Source organism: Bos grunniens, chromosome 9 (genome assembly GCF_055505025.1).
Source record: "Bos grunniens cultivar Pamir isolate PY7600 chromosome 9, Bosgru_T2T1.0, whole genome shotgun sequence".
Lineage (NCBI taxonomy): Eukaryota > Metazoa > Chordata > Mammalia > Artiodactyla > Bovidae > Bos > Bos grunniens.
The window spans coordinates 39,941,209-39,959,299 of NC_141173.1; the positions used below are offsets into that span (position 1 = coordinate 39,941,209).

At 35.2% G+C, this 18,091-nt stretch overlaps 1 protein-coding gene across 17 annotated transcripts in view; it reads left to right on the top strand.

Moving 5' to 3' along the window:
• The window catches only part of REV3L (REV3 like, DNA directed polymerase zeta catalytic subunit), a 177,994-nt gene that overhangs the window by 95,370 nt on the left and 64,533 nt on the right, over positions 1-18,091 (top strand). For all 17 annotated transcript variants that reach the window (XR_015132838.1, XM_086317268.1, XM_086317275.1 and 14 more), the window contains 4 exons: positions 1,879-2,116; positions 7,438-7,580; positions 8,224-12,394; positions 15,570-16,480. Coding sequence is in view for 16 of the 17 variants with exons in the window: in XM_086317268.1 (XP_086173394.1) it covers positions 1,879-2,116; positions 7,438-7,580; positions 8,224-12,394; positions 15,570-16,480 (5,463 nt within the window). In the remaining variant the exon portion in view is untranslated. The remainder of the gene's footprint in view (positions 1-1,878; positions 2,117-7,437; positions 7,581-8,223; positions 12,395-15,569; positions 16,481-18,091) is intronic.

The window sequence follows — 18,091 nt, forward strand, 5'->3', positions numbered from 1 at the left end:
ATTTCAAGAACATTTTATATGAAGGTAGGTAACTTTTTTCTTTTTTAAATGAATGACATGACATATAGAAAGAAATGATCCAAAGACCACATCTAAAAATTAATTTGAAGTTTATAATATAAAATGTTTTATTTCTCTGAGTAAATAAATGTTATATGCCTAAATTATATTTTAGTTATAAAAAGACAGTTAAAGAAATTGAAAAAGAGAAAGGTGTATTCTTATTTCTTCATACTAAGTGAATAAAATGTATCACCAGCTGATACAATTTTCACTTATTTAAAGTTGCAAAAAATAGTCTCAATGTTAGTCAAAGATCTGAGTCAAATATATATAAATCATTTGCTAATATTAACTTTTTAAAAAGTATGTCAGGAAAAATAAACTGCAATTCTAGGTTTAAGAAATAGATTTTTGCCAAAATAGCCTCTATAGGCAAATATCTTCAATTTTGCCTTATATTTGGTAGCATGATTGAACTAGTTTCTTCATTGTCAGCAAAGAAAAACGGAAACAATATATTCCCATTTACTAAATATTATATTTTACAGAGAAAAAGGTTGTGTACTAGATTAGAACAGCCTCCTTCTTTATGATATTTTTTTAGATAATAACTTTTAATGGGATATAATTCACATATTGTAAAACTAACCTTCTAACTTGTACAGTTCAGTGGTTTTCAGCATTTCATGTAGTTATGCAATCATTTTCACTATCTGATTACAGAACATTTTTATCACTCTAAAAAAGAAACCCCATGCCCATTTGTAGTCCCTTCTCTCTTTTCCCTCCTCTCAGCCTCTGGCAACTTCTGATCTGTTTTCTCTTTTGCTAGATTTACCTATATTGGGCATTTCATATAAATGGAATCATATAACCTTTTGTTTCTGTATTCTTTTCACTAAGCATAATGTTTTTAAGGAATATATGTTTTCATGTTGAGGTGTATATCAGTGCTTCATTTCTTTTTACTACTGAATAATGTTGCATCATATGGATATAAACCATATTTCATTTCTCTTTCCTTCAGTTGATAGATTTTTGAGTTGTTTCCACTTTTTTGTCTATTGTGAGTAATGCAGCTATGATTATTCATGTATAGGTGTTCGTTTGGACACATGTTTTCACTTCTTTTGGGTATATACCTACGAATAGAATTACTGGCTCTCCTGGTAACTCTGTGTTTAACATTTTAATAAACTGCCAAACTTTTTTTCCCTCACAGCAGCTGTACCATTGTACAGTTTGACCAGCACTATATGAGGGCTCCAAGTTTTTCACATATTGTCAACATTTGTTATTATCTGTCTTTGATTTTATCAAACCTAGTGCATATGATGTGATATCTCAGTGGTGGTCTTCAGGAAGTAATGCTATTAATCACTTTCAAAGCTCTCCTGTGTTTTTCAATTACAGGTTTTGTTTGGTAATCCTATGAGCTAAATAAATCTCAAATGAGGGATAAGGTGTTGACATGTTTCACTTAGCATTAATTCATATACTTATTATATATTTTATATTTATTATAATCATTTGTGATTATATTTCGTTTAGTGCTCCTCAGCCTTACTTAAGCAGTAAGAGCTTGAGCAGCTTGTTAACATGCAAATTCCTGAGCCTTGCCTCAGAAATTCTAATTCAATAAATGTGAGATGGTATCTTAAGAATTTTCTTCTTAATAAGGACACAAAATCATTCTAGTACAGGTGGTCCAAGGGTCATACTTGGATGGAAGAACTATATCAATACATAAATCTCTGTACCAGTGGCATTTCAGCATGTGCCAGCATATATGATTCTTAATGTTTTATATATAATTGATCTGAATTATTTAGAAAGTGTAAGTTATTTGTTGGTGATGCTTTACTTGTTTTGTAGTGGACAGTAGTCCTGATGAGGCTCTGGTACATCTTCTTGCTGGTTTGGAAAATGACGGCTATCACAGGGGAAGAAATAGGATGCCATCACCGTGTCGTTCCTTTGGAAACAGTAAAAATCCTCAAAATAGTGATGATGAAGAAAATGAACCACAGATTGAAAAAGAAGAAATGGAGCTTAGTTTGGTAATGTCTCAGAGGTGGGACAGCAATATTGAAGAACATTGTGCCAAAAAGAGGTAACTTTTTAGTTATTTCAGTTCCTTTAATAACTTTCTGTCATTATCAGTTTTCTTTAATCAGAAATTCTTACTATTATTCATAATAAAAAGCACCTTATAAACTAAATTGACTTAAAACTCTTTTAAATAATGCGTTGTTTCTAATGTGGAATAAACTTCATATTCCAAGTGAAATGAAATTTTAGTACATTTAAAAAGATTAAACCTAACTTTTTCCCCTTTATTATTGAGGTATAAGACATACATCACTGTATGAATTTTTGATGTACAGCGTAAAGATTTGATTTATGTATATTGTGAAATGACTACCACAGTAGTTTCAGTTAACTTCCATCATCTCATAGATACAATAAAAAGAAATAGGGGATATGCATATGGAATGTACAACGATGGCACTGATGAACCTATTTGGAGGGCAGCAGTGGAGATGCAGACATAGAGAACAGACTTGTGGACACAGTGGGGGAAGGAGAGAGTGGGATGAATTGAGAGAATAACATGGAAATATATACATTGCCATATGTAAAATAGATAGCAAGTGGGAATTTGCTGTGTGACACAGGGAGCTCAACCCAGTGCTCTGTGACAACCTGGAGGGGTGGGATGAGATAGGAGATGGGAGGGGGGTTCAGAAGTGAGGGGACATATGTCTACCTGTGGGTGATTCATGTTGATGTATGGCAGAGGCCAACACAATATTGTAAAGCAATTATCCTCTAATACAAAGGAAACGAAACAAGAAATGGGGGATTATTTCCTTGTAATTTGAACTGTTATGATTTACCCTCTTAACTTTCATATATGTCATACAGTAATGGTAACTATAGTCACTGTGTTGTACATTATATTGCCTAGTCATGTTTATAACTGGAAGTTTGTATCTTTTGACCACCTTGCTTAAATTCATGCTCTCCCCATACACCTAACTTAGAAATCATCTGTTTATATACACAGTATCAATATGTGTGTCCTAAATGGGACAAAATGGAAGTGCCTCCTTATATCAGAAATTGAAAAAAGAAAGCCCACTTTCTGATATTTTGTTGTTTGTTGTATAGAGATGCAACGAATTTCTTTATATTAATTTTGTACCCAGCAGCTTTACCATATTCATTGATGAGCTCTAGTAGTTTTTGGTGGTGTCTCTAGGATTTTCTATATGTAGCATCACATCATCTGCACACACTGAGTTTTACTTCTTTTGCAATATGAATTCCTTTTATTTTTCTTCTGTGATTGTTGTGGCTGAGACTTCCAAAACTATGTTGAATAAAAGTGGCAAGCGTGGGCATCCTTGTCTTGTTCCTGATCTTAGAGGAAATGTTTTCAGCTTTTCCTCATTGAGTATGATATTAGATGTGGGTTTGTCATGAATGGCTTGTATTATTTTGAGTCATGTTCCCTCTGAACTACAACAAACTTTGGAAAATTCTGAAAGAGATGGGAGTACCAGACCAGCTGACCTGCCTGTTGGGAAATCTGTATGTAGATCAGGACAAACAGTTAGAACTGGACATGGAACAACAGACTGGTTCCAAATAGGAAAAGGAGTACATCAAGGCTGTATATTGTCACCCTGCTTATTTGACTTATATGCAGAGTACATCATGAGAAACACTGGGCTAGATGAAACACAAGCTGGAATCAAGATTGCCAGGAGAAATATCAATAACCGCAGATATGCAGGTGACACCACCCTTATGGCAGAAAGTGAAGAGGAACTCAAAAGCCTCTTGATGAAAGTGAAAGAGGAGAGTGAAAAGTTGGCTTAAAGCTCAACATTTCAGAAAACGAAGATCATGGCATCCGGTCCCATCACTTCATGGCAAACAGATGGGGAAACAGTGACAGGCTATTTTTTCGGGCTCCAAAATCACTACAGATGGTGACTGCAGCCGTGAAATTAAAAGACGCTTGCTCCTTGGAAGAAAAGTTATGACGAACCTAGACAGCATATTAAAAAGCAGAGACATTACTTTGCCAACAAAGGTCTGCCTAGTCAAAGCTGTGCTTTTTCCAGAAATCATGTATGGATGTGAGAGTTGGACTATAAAGAAAGCTGAGTGCCGCAGAATTGATGCTTTTGAACTGTGGTGTTGGAGAAGACTCTTGAGAGTCCCTTGGACTGCAAGGAGATCCAACCAGTCCATCCTAAAGGAGATCAGTCCTGGGTGTTCATTGGAAGGACTGATGCTGAAACTGAAACTCCACAACTTTGGCCACCTGATGCAAAGAGCTGGGTCATTTGAAAAGACCCTGATGCTGGGAAAGATTGAAGGTGGGAGGAGAAGGGAACGACAGAGAATGAGATGGTTGGATGCATCACCGACTCAATGGACGTAAGTTTGAGTAAATTTCTGGGAGTTGGTGATGGACAGGGAGGCCTGGCGTGCTGCAGTCCATGAGGTGGCAAAGAGTTGGACATGACTGAGTGACTGAACTGATGATGTTCCCTCTGTGCCCATTTTCTAGAGTTTCTATCATAAATGGATATTAAATTTTATCAAAAGCTTTTTCTGCATCTGTTGAGATGATCAGATGGTCTTTATTCTTCAATTTGTTAATGTGGTGTAATCACATTGACTTGTGAATACTGAAAAATCCTTGCGTTCCTGGGGTAAATCCTACTTGAACATGGTGTATGGTACTCAGTGTATTGCTGGAGTCAGTTTGTAAGTATTTTGTTGAGGATTTTTGAATCTATTTTTATTAGTAATACTAGCCTATAATTTTCTTTTTATATGGTATCCTTGTCTAGTTTTTGTATCATGGTGCTGGTGGCCTCATAGAATGAGTTTGAGATGATGGCTATTAACTAAAACTATTGTGGTAATCATTTCACAATGTATGTAAATCAAGCCTTTATGCTGTGCATCAAAAATTCATAGTCATTTGTGTCAATTATATCTCAATAATGATAAAAATAAAGTTAGGTTTAATCTCTTTAAATGTTCCAAAATTTTAAATATGACCTCAATCTCATATTTAACTTGCCTTCCTGTACATCTCTATCTGTTGTTAAACTTATCTAGTTTGGGCAGTGTTATTATTTATCTGGAAAGCAAACCACTTTTTAACTGGTTGTCTTGTTTCTAGTTCTGCTCCCCTGTAATAGGAGTGATAATTATGATTATTAAATGAACACTTCGTGGGCATTTACAAAGGGAAGCAGAAAATATAAAGACCCTTTATGAGTTCAACTCATGCTCTACTGTCTTTATATCTTTTCAAAATATGGTTACTTAGGGAAATGGAATAGTCGACTGAGTCTAATTTCAGCCAGATGTTTAACAAAGTCCTACATAACATCCTTATAGATAAGAAGGATGGTAGTAGTGACTGATTAGATCGGTTCATAGGGAACTTGCATGATTTTGCATTCAAAAACCACTTAAATGCTTGCTTTGTGCCAAATGTCATGCTTGATTCAATTGAGATTGTCAGAAACATTGGAGATTGATAATTCATTGAATGACAAAATACAGATTCAAAAATATCTTGAAACTGAAAAGATGATGCCTAATAAGGTGTAGGGTCATAGGCTTTTTTGTTCAGTCAGTCAGTTTCACAAATATAGACTAGGTAGACCTACAATTCATTCTAGACTTAACAGTTTCTGTGGGAAAGCCATAAATTGTACTTTATTAAGAGCACAGTAAATCTGTAGTGTATGATTGCCAAAATAGTGAATTTAATTATTGATTACCAGATGTACCTGGGGTAACATTTATTAGTCTGACAGATTTTGGGTTTTATTAGTAAAATAATTATAGTATTTATTTGATGTATTGAAATCTTGCTGTAATAAGTTGGGTTGCTTCTTTTATATTTCAGCAAAGTTTGTTAATTATTTGATATTTTTATTTGATTGATCATGTGGCATCAATGAAGCATTTTTCTTATTTCCATTTGTTTTTCTTTTGTCTTTGTTGTTCTTTCATTGTTTTATTTTGATATTGTCCCTTTGATTCTTACCTTCAATCTATTATTAGCATTTCTTCTACAGTTTCTTAGATTATATCTGGTTTAGCTATTTAAATTTTCATGCCCATATTAAATAGATACGCATTCAAATATGTAACATTCTTGTAAAATCACCATCTTCTTATTCCCAGTAGTGCCAACATGTTTAAAATAATAGGCCTCGTTTATCCCATAATGATTTAATGTTTGTGTATTCATTGACTGGATCATTTCTGTGAAAATCACCCTGAGGTTAACCTTGGAAAAATATCTTGAACATTTATAAAAGTATATTAGAGAAAGATTGATAGAAGTATAGTATCTAGAATGGGAGTCATTTAATTTCTGCTTGTATATTGGATATTATATTCTGCCCCAAGTACAAAATTTTAAGCATACTGAAAAAGTAAAGTGAAAGAAGAAGAACACTAGAAGGATTTGTGAGCACCGTCACTTTTAAAGAACAGTGGAAAGAATAGATAATATTTACTCTAATTAGAAAAGAATTATGAAACAAATGATAAAAATCCCTTCAAATATTTTAAAAGTTATCATGTGGAACATGGCATAGATATGCTACATATGGCTACACAGGACAAAGGCAGAAATGAAAAATTTTTGTATAATATAGGAAGAAAGTTATTAACAGTTTGAGCCATTAATAATTTTTATTTGGAAAAGGTTTAATGAAAAAATTATTCTACATATAATAAAGTAATATTTTCAAGACAAGTGAAAGAAAAAGGTGTGGGCAGAAAATAAGTTTGCCCATCCAGATGGAAGGGAAAATATCAAGCTATGATCTAGTGAAAAATGTAAATTGGTTGGAGATAGAACTTAAGGGGAGTATCCATCTGGACTTCACAGTCCATCTGCATTCCTCAGTAACCATGCTTTTACAGCTCCTGCTGGGATTGACTCAATACCTGTACTGCTTCCTAGCCTATCTGTCTGACCCCTTTTATTTTCTCTTTCATCCCTGACCTGAATAACCCCTTGCCTGTCTTTTTATTTGTTTTTTCCAATCATAATGTAGTAATTGTGTATCTATGGAGACTTCTTAGAATATCCTAAAATGCCACCTTTTTACAAATTACCAGGTACTCACCTAAGCTGTTATATGTGTATATTTAATGATAAGATAAAGGGGACAATATAAGGAAGAACATAACTAGATATGGTAATCCAGGACATTGTGGAGCTGTGAATATAGGAATGGTGGTATCTTCTAGTTTTAATTTTCAGATCTGCTTTGTTCAGTTTTACTATTATAGTGTCAAATTAGGCAAATTATTTGAGTCTGAGATGCTTTTTTCTAATACTCATACTCACTGATGAATCTTAATATTCCCTAGATCACTGTGCAGAAATACCCATAGAAGCTCAACAGAAGAAGATGATTCATCTTCAGAAGAAGAAATGGAATGGAGTAATAATAGTTTGCTTCTAGCCAATCTTTCTATACCTCAGTTAGATGGAACTGCAGATGAAAATAGTGGTAAGTAAACTAGTCTACTGTGAGCATTTTGTTATGTAGGGGCTGAAGATATATTTGATTTTGAAAAATATAATCACAGTTGGCTAAGTGAGACTATGACAACATTGTTAGATTTTGTCCTTCTCAAGGATGTTTTCTTTTGAGAGAATGTAGATAAAATATGTCTTTTCTCATTTCTAAGAGGATAGCTTTTATCAATCACTGATTAGAGCTTTATAAACTTTAATCAGTTTATCGTAACATTTAACCATAGAAAACTATAAGAAATATGCTTAGCTTATTTAAAGTGATAATGCAAAAAAAGAGTGATACTGCAAAGATGTGTGTTATTTTATGGAAACTTTCCAAGGCAATGAGATTTTTCCCCTTATTCTCTCAAAAAGCATGAATATTGATACCATCTGTTTTTAATCAAAGGCATATGTGTTTAAAATAATGACTAATAGTCAAATGTAACTAACTCTCGATTATTCAGATTGAGATATCCTAGTATGAAAACGACCTTTCTGTTGAGTTAACTATTTTAAACATACAACTGTAATTTCATATAACTTGTTTCATGGTGATAGCATCATGATATAGGAAAATATTTTAAAAATTAGAAGAGTTGAAGTTAAGCAAATTCTTTTTTTCCTCATTTCAGACAATCCACTGAACAATGAAAATTCTAGAACCCACTCTTCTGTGATTGCAACAAGCAAGCTATCAGTAAAACCTTCCATCTTTCACAAAGATGCTGCTACATTAGAGCCCCCATCTTCTGCTAAGATTACCTTTCAGTGTAAACACACAAGTGCCCTTTCTTCCCATGTTTTGAACAAGGAAGATTTAATTGAAGACCTTTCACAGCCAAGCAAACTAGAGAAAAGTCTAGATCATTCAGTCACTTCTTTTACAAATGAAAGCACTTACTCTATGAAATATCCTGGATCTTTAAGCAGTTCTGTCCATCCAGAAAACTCTCATAAAGAGAGTGGTAAGAAAGATGTCCTCCCAGTATCTTCCTGTGAAAGTAGTACTTTTGATTATGAAGACAATATTCCACCTGTTACAAGACAAATACCAAGTAGAAAGTATACAAACATTAGGAAAATTGATAAGGATGCCCCTTTTATACATATGAGCCGTCACACTAATGAAAGTACATTGGGCAAAAATTCTTTGAACTTTTCTGACTTAAATCATTCAAAGAGTAAATTATCCTCTGAAGGAAATGAAAAAGGAAACAGCACAGCTCTGAATAGTTTATTCCCTTCATCATTAAATGAAAATTGTGAATTGCTGTCTTGCTCAGGGGAAAATAGAACTATGATGCATTCTCTTGATAGCATTGCTGATGAAAGTGGACTAAATAAACTTAAAATTAGATATGAAGAATTTCAAGAACATAAAACAGAAAAACCAAGCCTCAGCCAGCAAGCAGCACATTATATGTTTTTTCCCAGTGTTGTTCTCTCTAATTGTCTCAGTAGGCCCCAAAAGCTCTCTCCTGTCACATATAAACTACAACCTGGCAATAAACAGTCCCGGTTAAAAATGAATAAAAAGAAGCTTTCGGGTCATCAAGAGACTTCTACCAAAACTGCTGAGACTGGATCCTCAAAAGATAATTATATACAAAATAATCCTTGTAATAGTAATAATTCTGAGAAAGATAATGTATTGGCTAGCGATTTAATTAAGGTCACCCGTGGAACTTTTGAAAATAAAACATCTACAGACAGTTTTGTAGACTGTCACTTTGGAGAAGGAACCTTAGAAACTGAGCAGTCCTTTGGATTGTATGGAAATAAATATACCCTTAGAGCCAAACGCAAGGTAAATTATGAGAATGAAGATAATGAGTCAAGTTTTGTAACACACAGCTCAAAAATTAGCCTACCTCATCCCATGGAAATTGGTGAAAGTTTAGATGGAACTCTCAAATCTCGAAAACGCAGAAAAATGTCTAAAAAGTTGCCCCCTGTCATCATAAAGTACATTATTATTAATAGGTTTAGAGGGAGGAAAAATATGCTTGTGAAACTAGGAAAAATAGACTCTAAAGAAAAACAAGTAATATTAACAGAGGAAAAAATGGAACTGTATAAAAAACTTGCACCTTTGAAAGATTTTTGGCCAAAAGTTCCTGACTCCCCTGCAACCAAATATCCCATTTATCCATTAACACCAAAGAAAAGTCACAGAAGAAAATCAAAACATAAGTCTGCTAAGAAAAAAACTGGTAGACAACAAAGGACAAATAGTGAAAATATTAGAAGAACTTTGTCTTTCAGGAAAAAACGGTCACATGCTATTCTTTCTCCTCCTTCACCATCTTATAATGCTGAAACCGAAGACTGTGACTCAAATTATAGTGATGTTATGTCTAAACTAGGTTTTCTTTCTGAGAGAAGCACAAGTCCCATAAACTCTTCTCCACCTCGCTGCTGGTCTCCCACAGATCCAAGAGCTGAAGAAATTATGGCTGCTGCCGATAAAGAAGCAATGCTTTTTAAGGGTCCTAATGTATATAATAGTAAGACTGTTAATTCCCGTATAGGAAAAAATAGTCGAGCAAGAATGCAGGTTAAGAAATCAAAAACAAAGCTTGTTAATCCCTCTACAGTTTCTAAGAAAAGGAACAAACGAAATCAGACAAATAAACTAGTAGATGATGGAAAAAAGAAACCAAGAGCAAAACAGAAACAAAAAACAAATGAGAAAAGTACACCAAGAAAGCATACAACACTAAAGGAAGAAAAACTAAAATCTCAAGCTGGTACTGAAGTGAAATTTGTGCTGAAACATCAGAATGGGCCTGAGACCGCAGATAATTCTGGAGGCTCTCAACTACTTTTTAAACAGAAAGATGTGTCATTAATGGGCTCTGCTATAGATCATCCTCTTTCTGCTCCTATCCCCACTGGAATTCATGCACAACAGAATTTATCTGGCTGCTTTTCTTCTTTCCTAGAAAGCAAGAAACCTGTAGATTTGCAGGCCTTCCCCAGTTCACGAGATGATGTGAATTCTTCTGTTGTTTGTAGTTCTTTAGGACCTGGAATCTCAAAAATTAATGTTCAGCGATCTCATTGTCAAAATACTATGTTTACTCTAAAAGAATCAAGCTTGATTCAAAAAAATATATTTGACCTTTCAAACCATTTGTCTCAGGTAGCACAGAGTACACAGATGTCTTCTGGTATAATGTCTCCAAAGATAGAAGAGAATGCAAATATACAAAAAAGCTATTTGTCATCTCTTGGAAAGTTAAATGAATATCGTAATTCCCTAGAGTCAAAGCCAGACCAGACGTATGCCCCTAATTTTTTGCATTGCAAAGATAGTCAGCAGCAGATTGTGTGCATGGCAGAACGTTCAAAGCACAGTGAAACTTGTTCTCCAGGAAATGCAGCTTCAGAAGAAAGTCAGATGCCTAATAATTGCTTTGTAACTTCTTTGAGAAGTCCAATCAAACAAATAGCTTGGGAGCAAAAACAAAGGGGTTTTATTTTAGACATGTCAAACTTTAAACCTGAAAGGGTAAAGCAAAAGCCATTGTCAGAAGCAGTTTCACAAACCAAAGCACTTTCTCAATGTAGGAATCGAAATATGTCAACACCTTCAGCATTTGGTGAAGGACAGTCTGGACTGGCAGTTCTAAAAGAATTGTTGCAAAAAAGACAACAGAAAGCACAAAATGGAAATAGTATACAAGACCCATTATCTAATAAACAGCAGCCAAACAAAAATATCTCTGTTTCCCTTGAGCATAACAAATCAGTTAAACGAACACGATCAGTAACATCTCCAAGAAAACCTCGAACTCCCAGAAGTACAAAACCTAAAGAAAAAATTCCCAAACTTCTTAAAGTAGACTCTCTAAATTTACAAAACTCTGGCCAATTGGATAATTCCCTATCAGATGATAGTCCCATCTTCTTTTCAGATCCAGGTTTTGAAAGTTGTTATTCACTTGAAGATAGCTTGTCCCCTGAACATAATTACAATTTTGATATTAATACAATAGGTCAAACTGGATTTTGTAGTTTTTATTCTGGAAGTCAGTTTGTCCCAGCTGATCAGAATTTGCCTCAGAAGTTCCTAAGTGATGCAGTTCAGGATCTTTTCCCAGGACAAACTGTAGAAAAAACTGAGTTTTTAAGTCATGATAACCAGAAATGTGATGAAGACAAACATCATGCCTCAGACTCAACCGCATGGATTCGATCTGGTACTCTAAGTCCTGAACTATTTGAGAAATCACCCATAGATAGCAATGAGAATCATCGCAACAATCAGTGGAAAAATACCTTTCATCCTCTAACATCTCGGTCTAATTCAATTATGGAGACTTTCTGTATTCAGCAGTCAGAGAACTGTCTAAATGAAAAATCCAGATTAAATAGGAGTTCAATAAGCAAAGAAGTGTTTCTTAGCCTCTCACAGCCGGGCAGTTCAGACTGGATTCAAAGTCATACCAGAAAAGAAATGGGGCAGTCTCTTGATGCAGTCAATACTTCTTTTACTACAATACTATCCTCCCCTGATGGTGAACTTGTAGATGCAGCCTCTGAAGATTTAGAATTGTATGTTTCAAGAAACACTGATGTGTTGACACCAACTCCGGATAGTTCGCCAAGGTCTACCAGCTCTCCCTCGCAATCTAAAAACGGCAGTTTCACTCCTCGAACTGCTCACATTCTGAAACCACTTATGTCCCCACCAAGTAGGGAAGAAATTATGGCAACTTTGTTGGATCATGACCTTTCAGAAACCATTTACCAAGAACCATTTTGCAGTAATCCTTCTGATGTACCAGAAAAGCCCAGGTAATCAGAATTCTTTTTCCCCTTGGGTCACTCTGAATAATTACAATGTATGTAACAAAATTTGGTAACTGAGTACTACTTTCTCTCTGATACTGTATTTGTAAGTATATCATTATGAAAACAATTTTGTAATTATGGACATATTAAAAGAATTCACAAACTGGGTGGATAGTTGTACCCAGAGAAATTTATTTAAATTGATCAGTGTTGGTCTTGGATCTGTTATTTTGCAATGCATCAACATTAAAGGATTAGAGACTGTCTATGACATGATGCCAAGAAGGATGTCATAATACTTTTATAGTATTATCATTTTAAAGATGGTATTTAAGTGGTAAGCTTTCATAATTTTAAGAACTTTTTAAAAAAAGTTTGAAAATAAGCATACATATGTTTTAAATACTCTTAAGGATATTTCTCTAAATGAAGATTATTTTAAGTTGTTTCTATTACATACACTCTCTTTTCATATTGCCAGCATCTTCATTCATATTGTTACTGTTGTTGTACATTTATTAGGAGTACAAGATGGACTTTGATTCCCCTCATCTCTTCTTTTAAGAATCTTTTCAGAAAAGTGATAAACAGAGAGACAGATCCATGCACACACAAAGCCAGTAGCAAAAGGTGAAGGTTTATAAATAGACCACAGCCCTGGCCTATTTATAAATCAGTAGTTAAGTAGGTATCCTATCCTGCCTGCATCACCAAGGTAGAACATACCTGATAAGCGCTAAACTGGAGGACAAGGCTTAATCCAAGAAGTTTAAGGGATGGCTTTGGGCCCTGCCCCTGTGTCTTTGATCCTGTTTACCTAATCAGTTGCAGAGAGAGGCAGTTCATTTCAGCCATCCAGTCAGAAGCAGAGCAGAATTGCCAGGACTGCTGAGGCAGACCCTGCTTAATCTAAATGATGGAAGGAGATAGGATGTGCCAGCAAAGGCAACAGGCCACACTGCATGTATGCATTGACCTTGAGCAGCACTGTGTTCCTTACCCTACTGAAACAGACAGTGAATGCCAGGCTTTTTACCCATCAGATTAGCAGTAATTTCTGCAAGAGTCCATTTAAGAAAGGGGTGAGAAAAAGTGATCAGAAATACAGAGTAGAAGTTCCGTCCTCTAAGGATTTGAAGTGAAAGGTAGAAAATCCCTCACCCTGCCTCACCCCCGCACTGCCTGGCACATAGTTTTGCTGTTCTTTTGTGCCTGGTACCCACATTTGGTTTTTTAACATGAATGGAACTCTTTATTTCACTGTCAGAATATATGAATGTATGTTCCTTAGCCATTAGTTTCCATTATTTTGGGGACTTTGACTTTACCAGTAGTGATTATGGTTTATTTTTTCATCTGTATTTTCTTCCTTAGCCTTGCACATCTTCTTAATTCTTAGTTAACTTAGCATGTCCTAGTCATTTATTCTGTGTTACTATTAATTGTTGTCCAACTTTGGCGCTTATTCTGCAGTTGAAATAAAAGGATATGATAGTCATTATATTTGAAATTTGTACCCTATACAAAGTTTTCTAATTAAAAACTATGTATTCACTGTAGAAAATTTAGGAAAAGAAGAAATAAAAATGACACCATTTCTCTACCTAGTAACAACCATTATTACTATTTTAATGTTTTCATTTTTCAGTATAGTTTTTATTTTGTTTTATTGATGTGTTCTTACTATAATCACAATATTATGTTGAAACTGATTCACTCACCACTATAATGTAAACATTTTCCAAATTTATGAGTGTCTTGAAACATCATTTTAAATGACTGCATAATATTTTATCACATGCATATTACTAGACAGAAACGTTGTTCTCTGTTTGGCTACTATAGAGAATTATGTGATACCGTCTTCATAAAGCATTTCTTGTATTTTGGAGTCTTTACTTAAAACTCTCAAAATAGGATGACTGAAAAATTTAAGGCTCTTGATATATATTACAGCATGAGTTGTAGCAGTTAGCATGCTGCTGACAATATCCAAGAAAGCTGAACTTACCACACCTCAGCAATTTTTGCTTATCTTTTACTTCATTATGATCTCTGTATTATTAATATTAGAGTTGGGTATAGTCACATATGTGTACTCATTTCCTTCGATAACAATAATTCTCCTAATTTTTCATAAAGCTGCAACGTAGGTACAGGGAAGGTGCTAATCCTGATTATGGAGTTAACTAGTAAGAGCTAGAATCTTTCCATATATAGGGGGAAAGGAAATGTGGTAACTCTGGTGCTGTTCCTGCAGCTCCAGTAAAAAATAAGAATTCAGTTCATTGAGTTTTATCTAAAAGTGACCAGGTCATTTGGGAAATCATGCCCTACAAGAAGTAATTGCAGAAACTAAGAATGATCTTCATACTCATGAAAGAGATACCATGAAGAAGAAAAAGTAATATTATGTTGCTGCAGAAGGCATAAATACATGACCTATGGATAGGTTAGAGAACGAAATTTAGCTTAATACTTACAGTAACTATTAGAAACGAGGCCAGGTTTCCTTTTAAGTAGTGATTCTTCACATACATTAGTAGCATTTAACCTATGTGCACCTTGCCAACTGCTAAATTCTTACGTTAGTATTAACCTTTTTCATGTAAAGGGGAGAAAGAATTACGGTAGTTTACGTCAATTGTGTGTGACTTTTGTAATGTTTGAGGGAATTTGGCAGGGTATAAAGACTTGTTTGAACTGACAGGCTTTGCTAGACTGCTGCATAGAGAGTAGAGAATGTATAAAGAGGTTATAGATAAAATCTGGGGTATAGTCTCTGATGATAAATTCTTCCAGCATTTTAATTCTTATATGGTGACAGTGGAAAGTTATTTAAGATGAATAGAGGAAAGGAATCGGATGTGTCTGTACCATCTCCTAAAAAGAAGGCTTCATTGGACACTTTCTTTCCCTGGTATTGATGATACCTTCCAAAGGAAGTTAATTTAGTAGTCATATACCTGTTAGAAAAAGCATATTGAGACTAAAGATAGAATGTACCTGCATAAAATATATGTTTGTGGAGGTTGGGGCATAGGATGTGGAAATGGAAGAAAGAAATAAGCATTTTTAAAACTCCAAAAAGAACTTTTAAAAATCTCTAAGTTAACGAGCTAAATATTTTGGTAATTTTTCTTTGAGACAAAACAGTTCTAAAATATGTTGTTTATAGGGAGATCGGCGGACGGCTTCTCATGGTAGAAACTCGACTTCCAAATGATCTGGCTGAGTTTGAGGGAGACTTTTCTTTGGAAGGACTTCGTCTATGGAAAACAGCCTTCTCAGCAATGACTCAAAATCCAAGACCTGGGTCACCCCCTCGCAATGGCCAAGCAGTTGTCAATAAAGGATCAAGTAATAACCGTAAAATGGCTGAAGATAAAAAAATTGTGATCATGCCTTGCAAATGTGCCCCAAGTCGACAACTGGTTCAGGCATGGCTTCAAGCCAAAGAAGAATATGAACGTTCCAAGAAACTGTCTAAAACGGAGCCAAGTGGAGTTGTAAAATCTGCTGAAGACTTCAGCTCTTCAGTTAATCCAGATGACAGACCTGTAGCGCCTCCAAAAATGGATACAACTCCACATACACTCCCCACTACAGCACATACCAAGGAAGATGTTGACAATTCTCAGATTGCTTTACAAGCGCCAACCACAGAATGCCATCAGACTGCAAGTGAAAGTCAGACGCTGCCACTAGTTGCTTCTGCAGGTGATGCTGAGAAAGATCAGGATGATGACGATGACTATTACATTAGTTATAGCTCTCCTGATTCTCCAGCAATTCCCCCTTGGCAACAGGCAGCATCCCCAGACTCCAAAACATTAAATGGAGATGAGAGACCCTCATCACCAGTAGGGGACCTGCATTCTCTGACTATTGAGAACTTACTAAAGCCTGTAAAAGATGGTGTACAGAAGAGCCCCTGCACTGAGTCCCAGGAGCCTCTAGTGATATCCCCAGTTAATGTTAGGACAAGAACTGAGATATGTGAATCACTTTGCCTTCATAGTACACCAATCATACAGAGAAAACTAGAAAGGCTTCCTGAGGCAACTGGCCTTAGCCCTTTGTCAACAGGTAAGTTTACAAATAACAAAGTCACCATGGAGCTCTTCAGATACCAGAAATGAAAGCAGCATTGACTATGTAATGAAAATCAGAGCTTTTTAAATGTAATTTTAGCTCAGCTAATGAGAGGTTATTGTTATTTTATCCTGTCTTAGATATCATCACATGATAACTTTTTTATCTTTCTGCTGTGAAATATACTCACATCTGTTTCCATCCTTTCTTCTTGCCTTCTGGGTAAAATGTAGGAGCCCTCTCAGAAACCTTATCTTCTTTCTCAACTTAATTTCCTACTGGCTTTGATGTATATCCAGATATTTCCCACCCTGTAAAATAGAAAACCAAACACCTGTCTTGACCTTCTGTCTTTTAGCCTGTACTCTTTTTCCTCTCACTTAAAGCCAAATTTCTTAAAAGATCTCTCTGAGTTGATAGCTCTATTGCTTTACATCATACTCATTTGTCAGCCCACTCTAAACTGGATTCTGCCCCCATCAATTCACCAGTATGGATCTTGTGAAGATTCTCTGCGATCTTCATGTAGCTAAATCCAGTGGATGTTTTTCAGTCTTTCTATCGCATGCCCTCCAAGCAGCCCTTGTTCTTATGACCACACCTTCCTTCTTAGAGCTGCTTCTCCCTTTGGCTCTACCCCTACTTCTCTGTTTCTTCCCACTTGCTTTCCTTTGAAGTTTACCTCATATTCTCAGTTATTATCTAAATATTGTAGTTTATTAGGGCTTAGCCTTAAGCTTTCTTTACTCTGTGTTCTCTCAATGACCTAGTTCCTGCCCACAGAATTGATAATTCACAAATTTTAATTTCTAGTTTAGAATTCTCTTTAAAGCTTCAGAATGCTATATCCAGCTACCTTTGGCATTTCTACTTGAATGCTCAAAAGCACCACAAGGTCAGTATTTTTTAAACTTAGTTTATGATCTCATTGTATCCATTCACTACCAATCACCTAGCACGCTTTATACACACGCATACATGCCCACACATTGAAAACTGTTCCTAATTTGAATGGACAGTACCACGAGTTCTGTCACTGAGTTACACGGGTCAGAAACAGTGGTCTTATTTATAATATCACCTGATTCCCTCACTGCCCATCCTGTGGTTTTCACACTTCTTTGTTTCCTAAATTACCCAAAACTCTCTGCCTCTGTCTACCAAACCAAGCCCTCATCTCTCACCTGGGCTTCTACCCTAGCCTTCTTATTCACCCTTAACAATTTCCAGTTTTTTTGTTTGGTAATCAGGGAAAATTCCCACTCTTTTCCTAGTTAATTTCTATTCTTTCTTTGTATTTTAGCTCAAAAAAGCTCTCCAAATTCCCTGACTAGATAAAATTTCTCAATTATCTTCTGCTTTGTTGTACTTACCCCAGTTATAATTTTACTTTTCTATATGTATTTGATCAATGTCTGATTCTCTCTCTAGACCTCACAAGGGTACAAGATTATTTTTTTCTTCATCTTCATAAATACTTGATAAGTCAGTGAATAAATGGATTAAATGGTTCCCTAGGGTAATAACTGAGGAATAAAATCCAACAACTAAAATCTAAATGTTTTTATTTAATAGTACAAATATTAAAAGTTATTTTAGTGTGGG